Source organism: Chaetodon auriga, chromosome 13 (genome assembly GCF_051107435.1).
Source record: "Chaetodon auriga isolate fChaAug3 chromosome 13, fChaAug3.hap1, whole genome shotgun sequence".
Lineage (NCBI taxonomy): Eukaryota > Metazoa > Chordata > Actinopteri > Chaetodontiformes > Chaetodontidae > Chaetodon > Chaetodon auriga.
Genome location: NC_135086.1, coordinates 1,452,411 through 1,474,076, shown reverse-complemented (window position 1 = coordinate 1,474,076; position 21,666 = coordinate 1,452,411). Strand labels below are relative to the sequence as shown.

At 41.7% G+C, this 21,666-nt stretch overlaps 1 protein-coding gene across 1 annotated transcript in view; it reads left to right on the top strand.

The window, feature by feature from the left end:
* The first annotated feature begins 2,213 nt into the window (after positions 1 to 2,213).
* LOC143330788 (titin-like) overlaps positions 2,214 to 21,666 on the top strand; it is a 206,767-nt gene continuing 187,314 nt past the window's right edge. Inside the window, exons 1-19 of the mRNA XM_076747548.1 lie at positions 2,214 to 2,276; positions 8,487 to 8,590; positions 9,797 to 10,000; positions 11,477 to 11,764; positions 12,006 to 12,088; positions 12,395 to 12,609; positions 12,825 to 12,900; positions 13,266 to 13,421; positions 17,146 to 17,205; positions 17,573 to 17,831; positions 18,200 to 18,269; positions 18,379 to 18,576; positions 18,748 to 18,890; positions 19,048 to 19,196; positions 19,302 to 19,529; positions 20,364 to 20,605; positions 20,779 to 21,011; positions 21,097 to 21,261; positions 21,417 to 21,585. Coding sequence (XP_076603663.1) covers positions 8,500 to 8,590; positions 9,797 to 10,000; positions 11,477 to 11,764; positions 12,006 to 12,088; positions 12,395 to 12,609; positions 12,825 to 12,900; positions 13,266 to 13,421; positions 17,146 to 17,205; positions 17,573 to 17,831; positions 18,200 to 18,269; positions 18,379 to 18,576; positions 18,748 to 18,890; positions 19,048 to 19,196; positions 19,302 to 19,529; positions 20,364 to 20,605; positions 20,779 to 21,011; positions 21,097 to 21,261; positions 21,417 to 21,585 — 3,029 coding nt within the window. The 5' untranslated portion in view covers positions 2,214 to 2,276; positions 8,487 to 8,499. The remainder of the gene's footprint in view (positions 2,277 to 8,486; positions 8,591 to 9,796; positions 10,001 to 11,476; positions 11,765 to 12,005; positions 12,089 to 12,394; positions 12,610 to 12,824; positions 12,901 to 13,265; positions 13,422 to 17,145; positions 17,206 to 17,572; positions 17,832 to 18,199; positions 18,270 to 18,378; positions 18,577 to 18,747; positions 18,891 to 19,047; positions 19,197 to 19,301; positions 19,530 to 20,363; positions 20,606 to 20,778; positions 21,012 to 21,096; positions 21,262 to 21,416; positions 21,586 to 21,666) is intronic.

Genomic DNA, 21,666 nt, shown 5'->3' with positions numbered 1-21,666 from the left:
AGGAGCACGAAGGAATGGGAAGCAGCCCCAGCCCCCACATGCATGCTGGGAAACTTCAGCAGGTGAGTCAGTCTGATCTGAGAGCTGTGGCCTGTCACTGTCCATCTTACCTGTCTGCTCTGAGGATCCTGATCACTGCTGTGATGAAGCTGTTTACTCTGGGCTTACTGATCCTCTACAAGAACCTTCAGTTAATTAGAGAATAATATCAGATGTTCATCGTGGGTATCTTTGCTTTGTCATGATGAATTCGTATTTTAGACTGTTTTTGTTGACAGAGCAGAGAGGACAAGGTCTATCTGACCAGATGTTGCATTTGTAATCACGGGAGCTTACAAACAACTTCTGGATTATTTTGCAAATAAATGCAGCAATAATTACTATTTATCATTTAGTGTGGTGAACTATCCCTCTGTTTGGTCCCACCGGAGCAGGTTAAGTTTGCAGCATAGGTTGACATGGTGCATGCATTGTCTGGACACTTCCCAGCATGCATTCAGTCAGTTGGACATTTATGGTGCTCATCAGAACTTTCTCACATTGTATTGAATCAGATTAAGTTTTCAGGACTTGTTGAAGCCAGTTTGGGCTGTTGATTTCTCTAAATTCTGAGTAACAAGTTGTGTTTGTTATTGATGCCACAGAGAATGTTTTAGTTTGTACACTGAGGCTGTTTGTAATCCTTCAAGCTCTGATGATAGAAGATTTGACTGTGATGACCATTCTTCTGTCTCAGCTACAGAATCTGTATCAAACAATTTTTCTTTAGTTTTTTTGTTCTCCTTGATTTTATGCATTATTTTTAGATTTGATGTTGTTGCTAGCTTAGTTATTTAGATGAGAACTAAAACAACTTGATTAATCAAAAGAAAATAGGAAATTTTAATAATAAGAGATCAGTGGTTTGTCATTTTCTAAGCAGAAGTGCCAACCATTCAATGAATGGTTGTCAGCTTCTCAGCCGTGAGCATTTGCTATGTTTTCCTTTTCTTACTGTATGTCATTATGAAGTGGTTGCAGGGTGGAATGGACACGGTTTAGCAGAAAAGATGTTTATTATCATATACACTGGGGGAAGTTGGGGAAGTAGAGATTGGCTAGATGAAGAACGGTGGCAGGCAGAGAGAAACAAAATCACCTGGAGAAGCAAACTGCATTCGGCCTAAAGGTAGCTGCCACTGTAGTTTCAACAATGGTCCGGACACGAGTGGGAGAAGAGCCGGGTTAACACACTGGAAGGCTGATGAACTGATCAGCCCAGGTGTGACGCCTGAGAGAGGTGACGAGCTGATGGATGGCAGCTGTGCAGGTGGAGCAGAGCAAGGAGAGAGGAGGGAAGCCACAACCAGGCTCTCAGTGCACAAGCTCATAAATGATAAGGGTGGGTTTATTCTTTAAGGCTTACTTTACAAGTTTACACAGAGAAAACAAATATACATGTCAAACACAGATAAGACTGCCACAAACAGACATTTTGTTATTGAATAATTTGCTGATTGTTTACTTGATTCATTGATCAATCAAAACCAAAAATATTAGAAAACAGAAAGCTGCCTACAGCCCCAAAACCCAAAGATATTCAGAAGACAAATATTCACATTTCAGAAGCTCTAATCAGTGATTCTTTATGATAATAGATAAAATTTCTGTCAACAGTCAAGTCTCCCCAGACAAAACTCTGAAAATGAGTCTTCCTCCTCTTCTGTTGAACCTGATGGTTGTTTTTTCTGATGTTTCAGAGACGAAATGTGTAATCAGTTGAAAATTATTGCTACACTAATCCGTAATAAAAATAACTGAGTTGCAGCTCAGTTAAGATGTTTTGTCCCCAGATTTCCTCAATCTTTGGAGTAAATTTGGTGATGTCTCTCCCAGTCTGTCTCTTTGTAAAGTAAAGCGACTGACAGGTGTGACGAGTTGCATAAAATGGCTCCCCTGTCCTCCCATGATTCCCTGCAGGACCATGCGGGGCTGACCAATGGCACACTGTGTCCTGTGTGATGTCATGGAGGTATAAAGCCCCCCGTCGTCCTGGTGGCTCCTCTGAGCAGAGTCAGCGTTCCCGGCCCGGACGCCTCGGCTGGAGGGACTGCTGTCAGGAGGAAAAACAAAACTACACGGCGTTGACGGCCTGTAGTTTTGTTTTTTTCTGTGGGGTTCCTTCGAGGCTCAGCTCGTTCTCCTTTCGGATTTTCTGACTAAATTTTCTGGATAAAGAGGTTTTTGATTTTCTGAAGACAGCCCTCTGGGCATCCCAGGCATCCTTGTGCAGACAAGTAAGTGTCTTTAAAGTTTTCTCAAGTGTTGTGATTGACAAGCAGCAGCTGACTGATAGCTGCTGGATTCACACTGTAACACGCAGACATTTGTCTTCAGTCTTTCCTACCAGGCTCCATTCATTTTTCCGTCACTTTTCAGAAAGTGACACTGACATATTGGAGGCTTTCTGCTGCTTTTCCATGTTGAAGGTTATAATGGGCCATCCCAGAATAGCCCCTGATAGCATCAGACTGGACTCTCAGCTGGGTGGCTGATGGCTTTTTAAGGGAATCGGCAGCAGGGCTATCAGTTGCTCCTCCAGCTATGTGCCACATGGTGACTGTCAATCAAACAGAGGTGTTGGGGGTTGGGGGGTTGCTGTTATTTTTAGTGTTTAGTGTCCTGTGTTAGATAAACCCCCCTCGTTATATTACATAGATCTCTGTGGGGAGGAAGTGCCTGACTGATGGCAGGGACACATCAGTGAAGCTTTTATTTTGGAGGAGAGTGAACAGCTGTCGGTCTGTCCTTAGGGTTTATTATTTGTAGTTTTTATTTGAAAGAATTAGACTGAGACTGGACGGGAGGGGCTGATCTGCAGCACTTTTGAGAACAAAGTTTAAGAACATGTTTTATTGGTTTTATCCTGCAGCTTTTATTTTATTTTGAAGGTGCTGAGAGAGCCAACTGAATTTTAAAAATCTGCCTTAATGGCTGATGTGTCTCCAGAAATAAATCGTCAGTGTTTGAGAAACATGATCATGCCTCTCATTGGCCAGTGTGAACTGATTAAAGGTGGATTCGTCTGGGATCACTGGTGGTTTGACGTTTCCGCTGATGATCTGAATCATGGACATCAAGGAAACAGTCCTGTTAATCTGAATATTACAGTGTTTGGAATGAACTAAGTTTGTTTTTTGCATTAAAATGTACAAATGTTTTTGTAAACAAACATTAAACTTCCTTCTTTAGAAGTCAAACGTGTGGAAAAAAGATGAAAAAGTGCAGTTTTTCTGTAGCTGACGCAAACAACACGTAGTAGATGTGACATGAAATGTGTTGTGCAAATAAAACGCTGAGGGGAAAATATTTGAAACCAAAGAAAACAACAAGGCTTCAAAACTGAGAAAAGTTCAGATCCTTTACTGGAGTAAAAGTATTAATATCACAATGTAAAAGTACTCCATTATGAGTTTAAGTCCTGCATTATAGTTAGATACAAGTCAAATGGGAAAAACAAAGGAATAAGTCATTAGTATGAATGAAAAGTAAAAGGCCTGACAAAGTGCAGCGGCCTCCTTTACTGTGTAGCACTATGATACTGTATGTATGTTTATTAGTGGATTATTATTTCTGATGAATTAATTTTTAACATATACACTTTATATACTTTTAGCTAGTTAAATGATAAATCATTATTTAATAAGATGCTGGTGTATGTTTTGGATTAAAAATCTTAATCTGTCAGATGAATGCAGTAAAATGAAATGTACAATATTTGCCTCTGAAGTATTGTCAAGTATGACGCAGCAGAAAATGGAAGCACTCAAGGACATTGTACTTTGTAGTAAATGTACTTTGCACTGCTTCTGTCCCCTCCAGCAGCTTTAAACCTGTTAGAAACCTGTCGGCTGATTCATTTGTTAATAACTTGGGATGCCTGTTGAGGGTCAGACCTCCACCTCACCTCATGAACATGCAGTTTAGTCATCAGATTAAGTTTAGCTGTAACCAGATCTGTTCTGCATCGTGTTCATTGGCAGAATCGGTTTTTGTGATCCTTAATGTAGAGAGAATTCCATGGTGTGAAATAATGAGTAGATTAATATAATTGTTATAATTATTGGTTGTGATATATTATGGGTTTTTAAGGGGTTAAAAAAACTTGAACATCATTGTAAGTTCCCCATAAATGGATCTGTAAGTTCATAGGATAAGTTAAGTTGTTTTAGGATTACTTTCTTGATCAATGGTTTGATATTATAAAAGTTTCAGTATAAGTTTTAGTATAGTTTTATATAATAGAGGCGAAAGGAAACAAGAATTTTCACTTTCATTTTTCATTTTCACAAGAATGTTAACGATTAATCAATGATCCAAATATTTGCCATTAAAGTTTCAGATGACTCGAGATCTAGTTAAAATCAAGAATAATAACTAAGAAATTAAAGATTAAATACTGAACAGAACGGTGAAACAGAAACACTGTGATATGATAAACATTACAAAACAAAAATGACTTGAACTGTAGGAAATGCTTTATTTAATGAGACTACTATAAAAACGTTAGGCCCAAGGAGTTTGAAGAAAATTCAGATGTGTAAAATAGGACAGCCTTGAGACACGCTTTATTTTTCAGTTTAAAGCTGAAATTAGCGATGGGGAGTTTTCAGTAAGTCACTGCATGATGTTCAGATGAGACCAATCAGATGTGCTTTTATAAACTTTAATTTCCCCGATGTGAGTCAGGTGACATTTGCTGCTCTGTCAGTTTGAAGTGACGTCAAACCGCAGAAGCTGTCACTGTCAGCTGGTCAGAGACAGCAGGGACAACCAGGGCCAATCAGAGCCAAACAGGAAACAACCAGGGCCAATCAGAGCCAAACAGGAAACAACCAGGGCCAATCAGAGCCAAATGGGGGGGGGGGGGGGAAAAAAAAAAAAAAAAAAAAAAAATGAAAACAGGGCCAATCAGAGCCAAACAGGAAACAACCAGGGCCAATCAGAGCCAAACAGGAAACAACCAGGGCCAATCAGAGCCAAACAGGAAACAACCAGAGCCAATCAGAGCCAAACAGGAAAAAAACAGGGCCAATCAGAGCCAAACAGGGAACAACCAAACGAAACACAAACAGTTAATTTATCAAATTAACTAGAAATTCAAACTTCGCGGACGGTTGTCGTTGCTCAGTAAAATCTGTCATGAGCTGGAAGCAGGAAGTTCTATTCAGAGTTTGTTTGTTCAAGCTTGTCTTACCGTTGGCTCTCACACTTTTCCTCACGTTTTCTAGTTCAGGCCCCAAAATATTTTTCAGCAGTTTTCTTTAGATTTAAACCAACTTCACATAAGTTGAAGGTGTTAAATGAGGTTTACAGTCAAATGTGTGATAGACGTCATCTTTTCAGTCGTTCTCATGTTGTCAGTATTCAAATAGAGCTGAAACGATTGATGACCATGATGACCAAACCATGATTAATCACTAAATGTCAGCAAAAATGTCTAAAATTCACTGCTTCCAGTTAAACAACTAATCAAGAAAATGATCAGAAAATAAATCGCCAATAAAAACAATCTTTAATTCACAAACAGCAGGTTTATAACGACTTTTAAAGTTGAAGATTTAAATCAGGTTGGACACTTTTGTCTGTCTTTACTGTCAACTGTCAAATAAAGACAAAATGCTAAATGAATAAATAGTCATATAGTCATAAATTTTATCTGATATGAAATACAAGAAGTAAAAAATAAAATTAAGTACAAGGCAGATAAAACAAAATTAGAATCATTCTTGTTCTTTTCTCTGCAAAAATAAAATAGTGAATATGATCTTTTTAAAAATTGTTTCTCCTTTTTATCCTAATATTCGTTTTCATTAAATGTCATCTTGCTTATAATATCACAAATATCTTTTTACCGTAATAAGGAATTAAATAAATGTGAAAAAAATCACTAAAAATGCAATAAAATACTAAACATTCATTTTCTTAAAATCTCAACAAACTAAAACTGAAGCGAATGCCTCTGGAGGACACTGAAACTGAACTGGGATTGAAATGTTAGACCAGTTCCCCTCAGGGTCAAACAGGTGTTTAATCTGCTCCGAGCTCTGCCGCGGATCATCTGGTGGTTTATCAGCCAGACCCCGTGGAGCCTGGACCACCTCCAGGGACACGGCTCCTAAAAATAAACCCTGAGACCATCTGAGCTGCTGCAGCTTCATCACATCCAGAGTCTCACTGTCAGCAGGTCATCTGTCCCAGAGAAGACATGAAGCGCGGCAGGACATCGCTGCACCTTCAGCCTTTAGACATTTAAAGAAACTGTTTTTGCTGTTTTTACATATTTGAAACATTGGACTGTGACCAAAAGCTTGATTTGCATTTTTTAAAGAATCATGCCCAACATCTGCAATGTTTGGGGACTTTCTGAGGTGTGAAGGTGAACGTGTCAGTGTGCTCTGGTGGAGACAGTTTCCAAATCACATCCAACATGTCTTTGACATCTCTGCCCTTAGCTGACATGTACAATATAAATATATCTGTCAGGCCCAAGATATAGAAAGGCAATAATACACCGCACTAATATACTATCTACTATTGCAAATAAAATACCTAAGGTTGGTTCTGATACCAAATTATGTGTTTTAAATTCCTTATTTTGAGAAATATGAACTTTTTTTTTTTTTACTAAACCTTTTGTCATTTAACAAAAGATGTTTTCTCAGATGTTACCTAAAACGCAGATTTATGATTTAAATAAGAAGCTGAAGACGTTCAGTTCTTGATGCTCTGTGCTGTGGACACGTTTTCACTGGTACCAAATCAGTATTAATGTTAGGTATCCTGCCCTGTTTACAACAAATCCTGTAAACTTTCAGCAAGCTCTACCTGACTGAGGTCCGTTCTGTGGTGGTTAAAAGCAGAATGAGCAGCATTTTCCCTAAAAGACGTTTCATAGCCTCATACAAAAATGACTGCTCCGAATCATGACTTATGACCCTGATCTGCAGAGATCTGCCCTCCGTCTGTGGTTTGCTGTGTTCAGACGTTAGCACGTTAGCATCAGTTTCTGGCTGCGTAGCCTCCAGCCAATAACAGCGTGCTGGGTGTGAGGGCGACACTCTTTATCAAGGAAGCGACCAGCTGTGAGGTCTGTAAAAACAGAGCGGCCAGGTGCCAGATCATAAGCACATGACCAGGAGAGGCTGCCGAGCCGGGGACCAGGGGCCGACTCTGAGGGTTGTGGTTACAAACTGCAACCGACAGATTGGTGCATTCAGCCTGAAAGGTTTTGTGCAATTTAGGGAATTTAAGCTCCTTGTCAAAAAGTTCGCTGTCATAGTAAAAGGAAACCTTTGTTGACTGAACTTTGACCTCTGTGTTTGGCACTTTGCAGTCTTTCACGTTACACTGCTTCTTTTTTTGGCCCTGAAAATAAGAATGTTTGTTATTGATCAGTTTTGAAGTTTTTTTTTTTTTGTCTTGTTTCAAGACTGATTTCATGTCTTTTCTAATGTATTCTAGCAGCCGATGTTGAATGTCCATATTGATAATAATGGAGGGAGAAATGACACCAGCTGTTGTTGGTTTGAGGGGCATTGTGGGTAATGTAGGCACCAGTTTTTGACAGGGGGAATGTGTGGGATAAAGACGGCAGGGTCTCTGGTTCTGCTGCATCAGGTTTGATCATGTTGTTTAAAGTGTCCGCTGTGAGTGTGACGGTGTCAGAGATCAAGACTCCGATCAAACATTTGGAGCCAACTTTTTACAGTTTTCTGTAATGGACACATTTCAGTTGCTACCATTTTTTTTTTTAGATTAGATTTTTACATTAGATACCCAATTCTACACTATAGACACTGGAAACTGTCTCCAGATTGTTTTGTCAAACTTACATTTTTACTCTTTACTGGACTTAAAAATGAGATCCTTCTTAAAAATGGTGAGGTTTCCTTTGAGCAGCTACTCCTTTCTGCAGAAATGATCAATAATTACACCATTTTGTCATTTTAATTTGCATTAGAAAATCTTCAAATGTCTGGAAAGTAAAATCTTCTGTTGTCTCTAACGACAAAAAGCTTTCTCCACCTTCCTCCGTGGTAGACTTGTCATTCCCAGCATGCTCTTGTGTCCAGTGAACAGCGTGTCGTGATGGAGTGACTCCCCACTCTTTGATGCTTATTACTGTGATAAAGGTGGTCATAAAGAAATACACTTGTACCATAAGTAAAATAAGCAAGGTATATACTTACCGTATGTTTTTTATCCTTTGATAACTACGGAAATAAAGAAATGGCCTCAGTTTTGCCTTTGCCTTCATTGACTGGATGAATGAGTGAAGTGTCGAGGATGCAGTGGAAGCAGAAAAGTTCATTTTATGTCTACAGTAATTTTCCTGTGAATGTTTTTGTTTCTGAGTTGAGTGATGAAACTTCTTGGCTGCTCCTGTGCTCCCATTTGTGTGTTTTGTCCTGACCGTTCATTCACTGTCTTTGTTGTGTCTGCAGGGTGCCGACCAACATGTCAACACAGGCGCCGACATTCACTCAGCCGCTGCAGAGCGTCGTGGCACTTGAGGGTAGTGCCGCGACGTTCGAGGCTCAAGTTAGTGGTAAGGAAGCTTTCAGACTGGACTGACGGTTCAAAGCTCACATTTCATTCCAGAATGTAACCTGTTTTAATGGACTGTTTTAGTTGTAGAACAATTTGTAACACATAATGAAGTGTGACAGTGTTCCAGTCCATTTGATTCTTATCCCGTTAATAAGTGTTTGCATTGCATGTTGTTATTACTGAAACTGGCTTTAAGAACTTTTACTTTATTTGGTTAAAGGAACATTTTGCTCCTTAACCCTCTGGTCCGTCCTCTTCAGAGGTTAAGCTAAGTTAACACAAAGACGAGAAGCGGGGGAAAAGCTGCCAGAATAGGCACAAAATAGCAAAATCAATGTTACATGTGGTGTTTATGGCTAGCTATTGTTTTGCTACCTATAAATAGTCAGCATTTACATTATGCTGGCTTCATGTAGTTTTATGGTCATAGTGTGGTGTAATGGCAGCAATAGCCAGCTAGCATATTGGATGATGTGCTAGCTGTTTGTAGCCCTATCAAGAGAAATAAACCCACCTTTCAACTTCAACTCTCTGATTCAAGTGCTGTGTGTTGTTTAGAAATAGAAGTGTAAAAAGGAGACATAAGCAGTTGTTAGTGTTGAAGTTATTTATTGACCAACAACTGCTGGTTGTCTACATTCCTGAACCCATCATGGGGTTGTCAGGTTTGGCATGTGCTCAAATAACACTACTATCAGTTAAACCCAGCTGACTGCTGTTAGCTAGCAGGATACAAGAAACATGTAACTTTTTAGGAGTAGTTTTCTAGCTGACAATGGTTAGTTTGTTGCTTTTAGCTCATTTGGGGATGAGTTGAAGAACTGTCAGAATATACTTCAACATGATTAGAATTTCTCGATTGCTAACGTTAGCATAAATTCTGTATTAGCATATAATGCTTAGCAGTCTCAGCAGGATATCTCTTTTTTGTGGCTTGATAAGGCTGTATGCAGAAAGGATTCACTCACTCTTTTCTCTTTATGACAAAACTACGATTTGCCCCAACTTCCAGTGTTTGTGCTAAGCTAGGCTAAGCATGTCCTGGGTTTCATTCTGTGAGAGGGAGATAAAACAGATATCCATCCTCTCATCGAATTCTGGGAAAGAAGAATTGCAAACAAGATTTTCCAGATAAATGCTGGAGTATCCCACTAACAGTTAAGCATCTTTGGGTTGTCTGACAGTTTGGTTCTTTCCTCTCCAGGTTCTCCAGTTCCTGAGGTGAGCTGGTTCCGTGATGGCCAGGTTCTTTCCACCGCCGCTCTACCCGGCATTCAGATCTCATTCAGCGATGGCCGCGCTGTTCTGAGGATCCCCGCTGTGACCGCCGCACACAGCGGAAGATTTTCCGTCAGAGCCACCAATGGTGCTGGACAAGCCACGAGCACCGCTGAACTCCTCGTTACAGGTGAGAGCTCTCACATGGCTACAAGGACATGTAAGACAACCACAAAGAGAGGAAAAATGACCACAAATAGACAATAAATGACCAATAAATGACCTCAGGGACAAAATATATCGTATCACGAAGCCTTTCCAGTAAGAGCAGTGGTGACACCAGTTTGTAAGTGATAGAAATATTAACCTTAGCTACGTCTACACTCTCCTTCGATGAGTAAAAGTTAAAAACTGTGTCTGAAAGCAATGATCGTCCCTCTGTGCCTGAGTTTGAGTCTAAATTTAACCTGCTCTCAGCTGAGGGGCGTGACCTGTCACTTAATCCAGTGATAAAACCGATATAGATGCAGCTGTTGCAGCATAGCTTTCCTTAAGAGGAATCTCAAGTTCATTAAGTGATTAACAGCTTGAACTTGAACCAGTAAGGGCCTCATGCCTGAGTCCTCGGTTACAAAACTCCACTTGTTTCCACTCAGTGAGGTGATAATAAACCAGCTTGAATACATGAGAGTTCAGACTTCTAACATTTAAATGCATATTAAAATATTTAGGTCTGAAATGATCAGCTGATTGGTTGTTTATTTGGTTTATACCATGGAAAGTTTGTGATTGGGACAGAAATGAACAAATTAAAAGATGATAAATAAATTTATGTAATTCAAAGTCTTTAAAAAGAAAAGATCATTTGTCATTTTTTTGGCAAAGATCAAAGAAAAGCAGCAGCTAATTGCTCTAAGTTTTACTTGACTGATGTCACTGTTACTGTAAATGAAAGAAACCAGTGGCAGCAGATGAGATCAGCTGTAGCTCATTAGCATTAATTCAGCTAACGGCTAAAATGACTGTTTATGTTCTCTGGTTGATGAGCTCTCTGCAGCTGGTGTTCAGTCAAAGATTGTTTGTGAGCGAAGACACGTCACTCTATAACACATCTGTATGACTGGAGTGAGTGTTTGTAGTTCAACGGAACCATCAGAGCGCTGATGATCAGCTGATCGCCTCACGTCAGTTTACCAGACTCTGATTGATGTCATGTCAGTGTTTTAATCTGATCAGCTTCATGGTTGAATGAGGAGCTGAACAGTAAGTTCAGGAGGCTGCAGCTGTTAATGTGTCAGATACATTTAATGAACACTTCTAGATTCTGCGTCTCAGCTCATTTCCAGACTGTAGCTTCGTTTTGTGGACATTAATTAAAAACTGTTGTGTTTCTGCTGCGAGTTGGAGTTATTTTGAATTACTTGTAAATATTGAATGGCAAACCTGATAAGATTTGATAAGGAATTCAGATTCAGTACATATTTTAGATCCTGGATTTTAATTTTATTAAGTAGGATAGAGCCCCGTCCCTACTCCTCGTATACATATTAAAGGCTTATGCTTTTTAGGACTCTTTTAAATTCTGTTTTTGTTGACTGATCTGTTGGTTGCCTGACTTTGTAAACATTAAAACTGGCCTAACGAGATGAATTGTCTGTCTTTGCAGCGGAGACGGCGCCTCCAAACTTCCTTCAGAGACTGCAGAGCTCCACAGTGAGACAGGGCAGCCAGGTGAGGCTGGATGTCCGCGTGACAGGAATCCCAACACCTGTGGTGAAGTTCTACAGAGAGGGAGCCGAGATCCAGAGCTCAGCCGACTTCAGGATCCTTCAGGAGGGAGACCTGTACAGTCTGCTGATCGCTGAGGCCTTCCCAGAGGATTCTGGGACATATTCTGTGACCGCTACCAACAGCAGCGGACGTGCCACCTCCACTGCTGAACTGTTGGTTCAGGGTGAGGCCCTCAGAAGATTTACGAACACTTTCAAGTTTTTCTACCAGCTGCAGCAAATTTAAGATTTTAATTATGCAAATTCAAACTACTGTATATGGACAGATACAGTCAGGACTTAAAAATGGAGAATTCTGAGTGTTTTTATAAGTAAGCCTTGAACAGCATCAGAAAACATGTGATCTTGATGTAGTTGTTGTTAATGTCGTATCAGGCTAAACCTACATGTGTATCTTTGCTGCAGGTGAGGAAGCTGTACCTGCTAAGAAAACCAAGACCGTTGTGTCCACATCCCAGATGACGAGCTCCCAGACAAGAGTGCAGAGGGTGAGACGTACTGTAAACACAACCCGAGTCTGATCCAAGAACCAGTTTTACTGGAAATCTGGAACTTAGAAAACAAACTTTTTCCCCCAATGTTATCCAGATACTTTTTATATGTTAACTAATGGAAACAAATTGTTACCAAACTGTGTCATTCATGTGGTGATTGAAAGTAAAACTGAACCTTGTTAAGTTGGTTTAAAATCAAAATTCTTTGTTGTAATCATGTTTTTATTCAAGGGTTCATTAAACCCTGAACAGTTTATCTACGTTAAATATAAAACTCATCGTGTAATTTTTCCCCCTCAGAAGATGGAGGCCAGTTTCCAAGCCACCACCATGATGGAGATGCAAGTAGAAGGAGGAATGATGACTCAGCATTTGGCTCACAAAACACCTCCGCGGGTTCCCCCGAAGCCGACCTCCAAGTCCCCACCGTCCTTTGTTTCCAAGGTGACGGGAGGACGGCAGCAGTCACCTTCACCTGTGAGACACGTGAAAGGGCCGACGCCCACACCTGTCAGGTATGACCACTGCTACTGGGGAAGAAAGTGATCCGTACTGACTGTCACAGAATCAGTAGACTGTCAGAGAATTCAAGATGCTAAAGATTTGATACGAAGGTGATCCGTGTCATTATGTTTGAGTCAGGTTTCTAGAAATGGAAAATCATAAAGTCCCTGAGGTTACGTTGTGCAGTGTGTTACTGTGTTGTAACCTGCTTCATTGTTGTCTGCAGACCTGTTTCTCCCTCCACCAGACTGTCCATCTCCCCCATCAGACCAGTCAAGTCTCCTGTCATGACCAGGAAACAGGTGAGTTACTTATCAGGAGGTTACAGCAGCCAAACCAGCTGTTTATGAATCCAAACCCACCAAAGTTATCACACGTTGACTAAAGTAAAGTCGGGATTTACTCATTATTAGATTTACATTCTCTGAATCATGCAAGCTAGTTATTCCAAAGCACTTTGTTATAGCTAAATACTGACAGCCACCACCTTCCACTTTTTAGGCGGAACCAACTTCTAGATCATGTGGAATTTCAAGTGTGCTCTGTGCTGTAGCTCCTTTCACTCCCACCTCATGAACTCAGGACTCATGAAGAGCTGTTGCTCCAGGTGTAACAGATGTGTGAGATTAACTTTAACCACCGTCATCATGGTGCCTTCCTCCTGCAGGTATCTGCCTCTTCAGAGGTCCTGCCACCCTGGAAGCAGGGAGACTATGTGGCTGAGGCCAGCTACACCACTGTGAGCAGCATGACCAGTGTGAGTAGCGCCGCCCAGCTTCGTATGGAGAAGCACTGGGAGCAGCAGGTCTCCGCCACCAGAGAGGTGAGGATGGTGGAGTTTAACTGAAAGCACTTCTTGAACGTGACCTGCATGCAGGCTGAAAACACAAAGTTTTTTTGGAATCAGCATCCAAATCACTCAGGCTCTTTCAGGGATGGAGAAACCACAGTCAGGGTGAAATTGTGTGGTGGGAGATGAGTGTGTGACTTCATGAATGTGTTTTTGAGCTTTACCTGTGGCTGTAGATTGGATAAAGGGAAATCTCAATAATACTGCAGCAATGAGCAATGAGTCAGCAGTACACAGAAACCATAACTTGACTAACTGTGATGATCAGAGGTGAAACAGTGCCTTGGCCCAGCTCTGCCTGTGTGTTGGATGTGGAACGAACGTGTGCTGATGTGTTCATGTGCTGTGAATGCGTCAGGATGAGCATGTTTCCCAGGACGATAAGAGCGTGGCGGTGGCTACAGTGATGGCGGCCGTGGATCAGGCTCGTAGCCGGGGTCCGCCTGAGGCCGCTGTGTCCAGAGAGCAGGTAGACCCCCACTGTCTGCCACCATCACCCCACTTGCTGTTCAAACTGCCACTTCATTTGTTCTTTTTTCACTTTTTTTTTGTCACTTCAGTCTCTGTGTGTGTGAGAGTGGAAATATTAGCCACTAATGCTGCTTTTACTGAGTACATTCTTGCTCCCCAGAGGATGAACCTTTTTCTCTTTAGCAGACTACCACATATTTCATGATCAGTAGAATTAGCTCCACCAGCTGTCAGCCAGCCAGCGTTTTCCTTTGTTGATTTTCTGGAAATTTGAGATTTGCCCTGAATTTTGATGGCAACCTTATTATTGTTCTTTTAGCAGCAGTTAGCATTTGAGCTATTTGTTGACTAAAACCCAGCGGGTGCAGTTTGCCTCATGCAGCTTTACAGTCTGTGCGACATGTAACACCACGTGTCCCTCTGAGCTAAACTTGTAAAACTCAACAATCAGCCTTTGTTGCTAAAGGTTACGATGTGTGTAAATAAGACAAGGTTGGAGTTTTTGGGTGGTGGACTTCTTCACTTATAATGATGTGAAAGTTGGACCTGCTATCACCGAATATCTTCACTTCTTCACCTCTCTTCCCACTGTATCTGCTCTTTTTCATGAAATCAAACACAGAGTCCATCTTGTCTTTGCTTCACACTTACAGAGAGCAAACTGCATGTTTCACTCAAATGTTGCATGATGCATGTGATAATGATCATTTCGATTTGGATGTTTTTCTACTCTTGAACATATACCATGGAAGTATTTTTCCTGTCTGTGGGGCTTTTCGTTGAGTATCTTCCTCCCAGCTTCCTGCCATGGATGTCCTGAGATCTATGTGCCGCTCTCTGTCTCCAGGCTGAGGGAGGGAAAAAAGCGGAGGCGGTGGCCACAGTGGTGGCAGCCGTTGACCTTGCTCGTGTCCGCCTGCCTGTGCATGCTGAGGGTGGTGTAGCTGAAGAGGAGGAGGCTGTAGAGGTGGAGATAAGGCAGCAGGGCAGAGAAATGACTGCAGAGAAACACGTTGCAACAAAAACACTTCCTGCTGAACCGCCAGCTGCTGTTTCTGTGACCTCAGAGCAGCACAGAGTCCAGGTCTCACAGGTTGGAGGAGTTGGCTGAATTCATATTAGATATATGATAACTAACAGTAAGAATAGAGCTTTCTTAACCACTCAATAAATTCTGTCGGTTACTCCAGATTCAGAGAACAACAGAAATGTCCTCCCACGTGGACACTGGTGTCACCTCGTCCACAGTTCCACATTTCACAGTTTCTAAAGTTTCTGTTCCTAAACATGAACCTAGCCACGAGGTAAGGAGAGGAGCTGCAGGCCCGCCGTCATCATCCAAAAATCCTCCATTTCATCTTTAACACACGCACATCTTAACATACAGTCTCCACTGTTTGGTTATGTGGTGTGATTCACTTTGATTTCCTCCTCACAATATCGCCCATCCTAAAATATTACATCATGTTTTCTCTTTTGAGGCTACCACAGCATTACAGCCATAGTGATCCAGCAAAGTACAATTTTCTAGCCTTTCCTATGAAGTGATGGTCCTGTTTTCAGCTACACATCCTACAAATGTATAGTTTTATCAAATTTGGCTTTAGCTTGCCCAAATTAAGATTTTTTTGGAAGGATGTTTGGAGGAAACATTAAATCAAAATGCTGACTCAGTACCACAGAGTCAGTCTAAAGATATTGATCCATAACGACTGTCATCGAATCAGCAAAGATATTGATCCACAGTGATTGCCCAAGAGTCAGCTTTGGTGAGATAGTGATCTGTAATGAAGCTGCTGACAGAATCTTTGACTTGATAGATCTTGTTAAGACTGTTGCAAATTATGATGAAAAAGAAAAAGAATTAGCACTATTTTGAGAATTATTGTTCATCTGCAGGCTCAGTGGCCAGTATCGATTATTGGCTACTTCCTTAATTTTACAGTTTTTTAAGGCTGAAATGAAATGTGTCAGACAGTCAGATCTCTCTTTACTCTGCGCACATTAAATGAACGATCAGTCCTGATCTGTTTGTCATCTGCTCTGATGCTCCTCTCCAGGTTGTCATGCTGTGGTAACTTCTTCACTACTTTGTTTTTGACCATTTCTGTAAAAGAACTCTTTAGGACTGTAGCTACTATTAAAGACACTGAGCTCAGGTGCTCTGTATTTTGTCTAGAAATTGGGGTTTACATTCTTAATTAGGCTAATTCCTGTATTTTTAGACATAGTACTTTTATATTCGAGTATTTTAAAGCCAATGAAATACGAAAATCATAATAAACAATTGAGATCATTCCACCAGGATTAAATATCTTGCAGCGTGGAGATTGCTTTGTAATATTTTATTGAATTGTCTCATTTTCCTACATTGAATTTTCTAATGTAATTATTTGGAAAATAAATGGTCTGAGACAGTCAGTGAACGTCACATGAACAGCTGTGTAAACTGAATAAATGAAATACTGAAGATCCAAATGATGAGCAAAAGGGCCTGTTAGGAGAACTTTGAGGACTGTTTCTAGACTTCTGTCTATGCCCTGTGAGGGAAGTTAATTCCTCTTTCACTGAGAACCACCCTCCACCGTGTTTCCGCTCACTAATCTTCAGATGAACTCGGACTTTGGAAGTTTAGTTTGTGACGATGGTTAACGCTCTTCTCATTGGCTCGGTCAGGTGTCCATCGCCGGCTCTGCGATCGCCACTCTGCAGAAAGAGTTAAGATCCCCCCATGCTTCCAGAAAGATCATCAAGCCCGTCAAGTCTCCCAGTCCGTCACGCAGATCAGCGACGGTGGAGGTGCGAGTGACGCCGGAGCCCCTCCCACCGCCGTTTAAAGACGTCAGATATCAGAGTCAGTTAGAGTTACAGCCGAGCGGAACTTACGCAGTGAGTGAGGAGGAGTTTGAGGACTGGGAACCTCAGGTTGGTCCGACCCCCTCACTGTAGTCCTCCCTCCACTTCCCCCATTTTAACCCCTTGTGGACTGTCACCTGCGTTCCCCCTCACCGTAGCAGCCAATTATACGCTGCCCTTCATCCACCTCATGAAGACTCCTCTTCCTCTTCCTGTCTTGACCTGTTGACCTTCATCCATCTGTCCTCTCTGCAGGGTTTTATCTGTTATAACCAGCTTCCACCCCTCCATCCTCACAGAAACCGCTGAGAAACACCTTGTTTTTTTCCATGTTTGATGAGGTTTGACTCATGTTGTTGTCTTTCCTCAGGAGGTGGCTGCAGTGCCCACAAGAGCTCAGGAGCCCGTTGTTCCTCCCACTCTCATTGCTGTGAGTACTGTCCTGTTCACTTGTGATATCTCTGCACAACAAGTAGATGGATTATCATGACATTCAAGGTCCCCAGAGGATGAATCCCAAAACCTTTGGTGATCTAGCACCATCATCACGTTGGTTTATGACCAAATACCTGCAAAACTAATGAACTACAGCCTAAGAGAGCTGCGAGCAGGGCTGTAGACTCCCTGTGTACACCTCCCAGTAGATTATACTCTACTTGATTTTTCCATTTCCATCGTTAATTTTTGCTGCTGAAGAGAAAACATGCTTTTAAGTAATTAAAGTGAAGAGTTACATTCAAAACTGAAAGCTTTGGTCTTTCCAGGTGTCTGAAGGTGTCACTTTTTTTGGTGTTTAGGGCCTTAAGAATGTGACAGTGACAGAGGGTGAGTCAGTGACCCTGGAGTGTCAGATCAGTGGCCACCCCGCTCCCGGCATCATGTGGTTCAGAGAGGACTACCAGATCGAGAGCTCCATCGATTTCCAGATCAGCTACAAGAGCGGATTCGCCCGGCTGGTGATCCGTGAGGCATTCGCTGAAGACAGCGGCCGCTTCACCTGCACCGCCACCAGCGAGGCAGGAACCATCAGCACATCCTGCTACCTGCTTGTCAAAGGTAAATGTGGTAGGAAAGGGAACAAAGGCCTTTTGGAAGTAACATTGACGTTATGACGCTAGTGTTGGCTCACCTTCTTATGAAAGTTGTGCAGCCCTCAGTGTTTTAGTGGTTTAGTGGTCATGTTTTGTTGCTGCTGCTTCTTTAATTTTTAATGAGATTGTAGGTTAATTCAGTCCAAAAACATTACTGGCAGAGAAGGAAGTGGAATGTAATGTTGACTGTGATAGAGGTCTACAAGTTGATTTTTAAGTTGGCGGTAGAAATAAATTGAAATTAATGTCTGTGTGAAAGTTAAGAAATCGGTTTTTAAACTGTAGATCAGTACATTTTTAGGTTTTTTATGGCACTCATTCTGTTTTTTGTAGTGTCAGAAGAAATTGAGAGCAGAGAAGAAATCGCAGCTGTTACTGAAGTTGGAATCACTCAGGAGAAAATGTGAGTTGTAAAAGTCTGATATACTGTATTATTACCCAATATTCCTAATCAGCCACTGTAATATTACATGGAAGTTTGAGTGTTTGATCAAGCTGTTTGTTCCTTTCAGTGTTTCAGTCGAGACAAAGGAACAGATGGTGACGGAGGTGAGCACAGGAGAGTCTGCTGCTCCCTTCTTCATCAAGAAACCTACCGCCCAGAAGCTGGTGGAGGGAGGAAGTGTCGTCTTCGAATGCCAGGTCGGAGGAAACCCCAAACCTCACATCATCTGGAAGAAGAGCGGTGTACCACTCACTACTGGATACAGGTACAAATCTCCCATCAGTTATTTTATTGTTTGCATCTGAAAACCTTTTCATTGCCCGGTACGGTCCCAGGTTTGAGTTACTTGTGCTGGAGGCACAGCTTTTTCTTTCTGATCTTTTCTGATCCCTGTGTTGACAGATCACAACATTGTTTTGTGTTTTTTTGCTATCAGATATAAAGTTGCCTATAAGAAGGAGACTGGAGAATGCAGACTGGAGATCTCCATGACCTTTGCCGATGATGCTGGAGAATACTCCATCTTCGCCAAGAATCCACACGGAGAAGCTTCAGCCTCCGCTAGCCTGCTGGAGGAAGGTATAGGCATCCGTTTTTTGTCTCTGTCCAGGGATTTTTGACATATAACAGTGCCCATCTTCAAAAAGGTGTCTTCTATTCAGAAAACCCTTTGAATGCATCAAGGAAAGTATTGTTGGACCATTGACTCACAGTGTTTCCGTGTCTATGTTTGCAGTGGAATATGAAGCGTACATGAAGCAGTTTGACGTGACGTATAAAACTGAAGTGACGACAACCGTGGTTCAGGAACCCGCTGTGGTTGTGAGTCAATATGAGCTGGAACAGAAGAGGATGACAACGCCCATGAGCTTTGTCTCAGAATCGGTACTCTATTTCTAAATATCCATAGTTCTGTGACACCAAGATCATACACAGTAGAAGTCAATCGGAGTTGTATTTAAGGTTGAATAGTGCACACTTTTTTTGCAGGAATTTCTAATTTCAGCCTTTGAAGAGAGGATCATCCAGGAGATTGAGCTCCGCATCATGAGGATTACCTACCGAGAGCTGGTGACAGAGGATGGAGAGCTGATAGTGACTGCAGCAGACGAGGAGGCAGTGCAGCCGGCCTTTGACACGCCGGTCAAAAACTACAGGATCATGGACGGCATGGGTGTTACTTTCCACTGCAAGATGGGTGGCAATCCTCTGCCAAAGGTACTGAATTGAAAACGTTACCAAAATATAATCTAAATGTGACAACCATGTCCGAAATATAGAACACAACATTTTACCAAAGCTGGGTCTGTGTCTCATGTATGGTTCATAAGTGCTTAAGTTTTTACAATTTCATTAACATTTTTGGCCTTTGTGCCTCCCAGTATTGGTTATTTTCAATTTTATTTCCAATGCCTCTGCAGGCTTACTTTAGAGCCTTTGATGAATAAACTGAGTTTTTTGTTGTTGTTGTTGTTGTTGTTGTTGTCATCGTTCGGACAGTATAGCTGTAAGTTATGGACAGTTTTGTCAATGCCACGGCACAAAGAAATCTATTTCATGGCTGATTATGCTGAAAAACAATCACAAAGTGTCTCTCAGGTCTCTCTCAATGGGATGCAATGGGATGTCTTTTTATTTAAAGTTTGACTAATACTTAGCAGTTACAGCATCCATGCAGTTTTGAACTTTAACTGGAGTTCCCCCATGTGGCATAATAAGCCTATATTTCACAAAGATCTAATACATTAATGGGTGTTTACAATATGAGTCTGATTCACAAATTTACAAGAAAACAACATAAACATATTCATAACAGAGTTTTAGCTCCAAGGGTAAATAAGTTTGGGGCTTTTAGCCTTTTGTGAATCTGCTCAGTTGCCAAAAAGTTTTAAAATCTGTTGGAAAGCATACTATAGATGTCAGTGTAATTGTGCATATAGCACAGAAGTTTCTTTCTCGATTAGAGAAGATACATTTACTAAAGACTGCTTTGTAGGACTTAATACTGAGAAGTTAAATTGGTGAATGAAATTATCTCTTGTCTACTGCCAGATTGCTTGGTACAAAGACGGCCAGCGCATCAGACCTGGTGGTCGTTACCAGATGGAGGTTCTGCAGGATGGACGAGCCAGCCTTCGTCTGCCTGTAGTGCTGCCAGAGGATGAAGGCGTGTATACTGCCTTTGCAACTAACATAAAGGGAAATGCTGTCAGCTCTGGGAAGCTCTATGTGGAGCCGTCCGGAGCTGTAACACCTCAGAGATACACACCACAGCCAGCAATGCAGAGGATCAGGTAAGTTTTGATATACTCACACTGACACTACTCGCCCCAGTAGCACATGCCCGCTGCAATGCAGAATCCTGCATCCTCCTGCTTTTTCAATTTGCACATTTCAGTTTGAAGCAACCTTAATGCTTAATCATGACATTAATACTTGGATATTGACAACTCTCCTCCTTTCTCAGATCCACGTCTCCTCGTTCTCTCAGCCGCTCACCCGGCCGCTCTCCCAGCCGTTCTCCTGGACGGTCTCCTGCCCGAAGGCTTGACGAGACAGATGAGGCTCAGCTGGAAAGACTCTACAAACCTGTGTTCGTCATGAAACCTTCCTCAATAAAATGCTCTGAGGGGCAAACTGCCAGATTTGACTTGAAGGTTGTTGGCAGACCCATGCCTGACACGTACTGGTTCCACAATGGTAAGAGAACCGACAAATTCTGCAAATAGACCATTCATCTGTTGCTTCTGCCAGTTGTAAAACTATTTTATCCTCCTTTTCCAAGGACAACAAGTGGTCAATGACTACACCCACAAGATAGTAATTAAAGAGGACGGTACCCAGTCCCTGATCATCGTACCAGCCATGCCACAAGACTCTGGAGAGTGGACAGTCATCGCTCAGAACAGAGCTGGACGGACGTCTGTCTCTGTAACTCTAACTGTTGATGGTAAGTCTGTGTCAGGTGGGATGATCTTTTAATGTATGTCATTACAATGTACAGCACCCAGTCTTTAGAGTGCATTCATCAGACAACTCTGTCAGCTCCAAGAAATTCTAAAATTAAATGCTGTGTTGTTCTGCATTGTTTTTCACCATCCACAGCTAGGGAAAGCCTGGCACGCCCTCAGTTTGTTGAGAAGCTGAAGAACATCACTGTAAAGCAGGGCACTCTGGTTGAGCTGGCTGTCAAAGCCATTGGAAACCCCCTGCCTGACATCGTCTGGCTGAAAAACAGTGACATTATCACCCCACACAAGCACCCACATATCAAGTATGTGTCCTTAATTTTAGCTATGAATGTTTTTTAACATCTTTTGACACAGGAATGTAAAACTTAAGAGTGGTTTAGTAA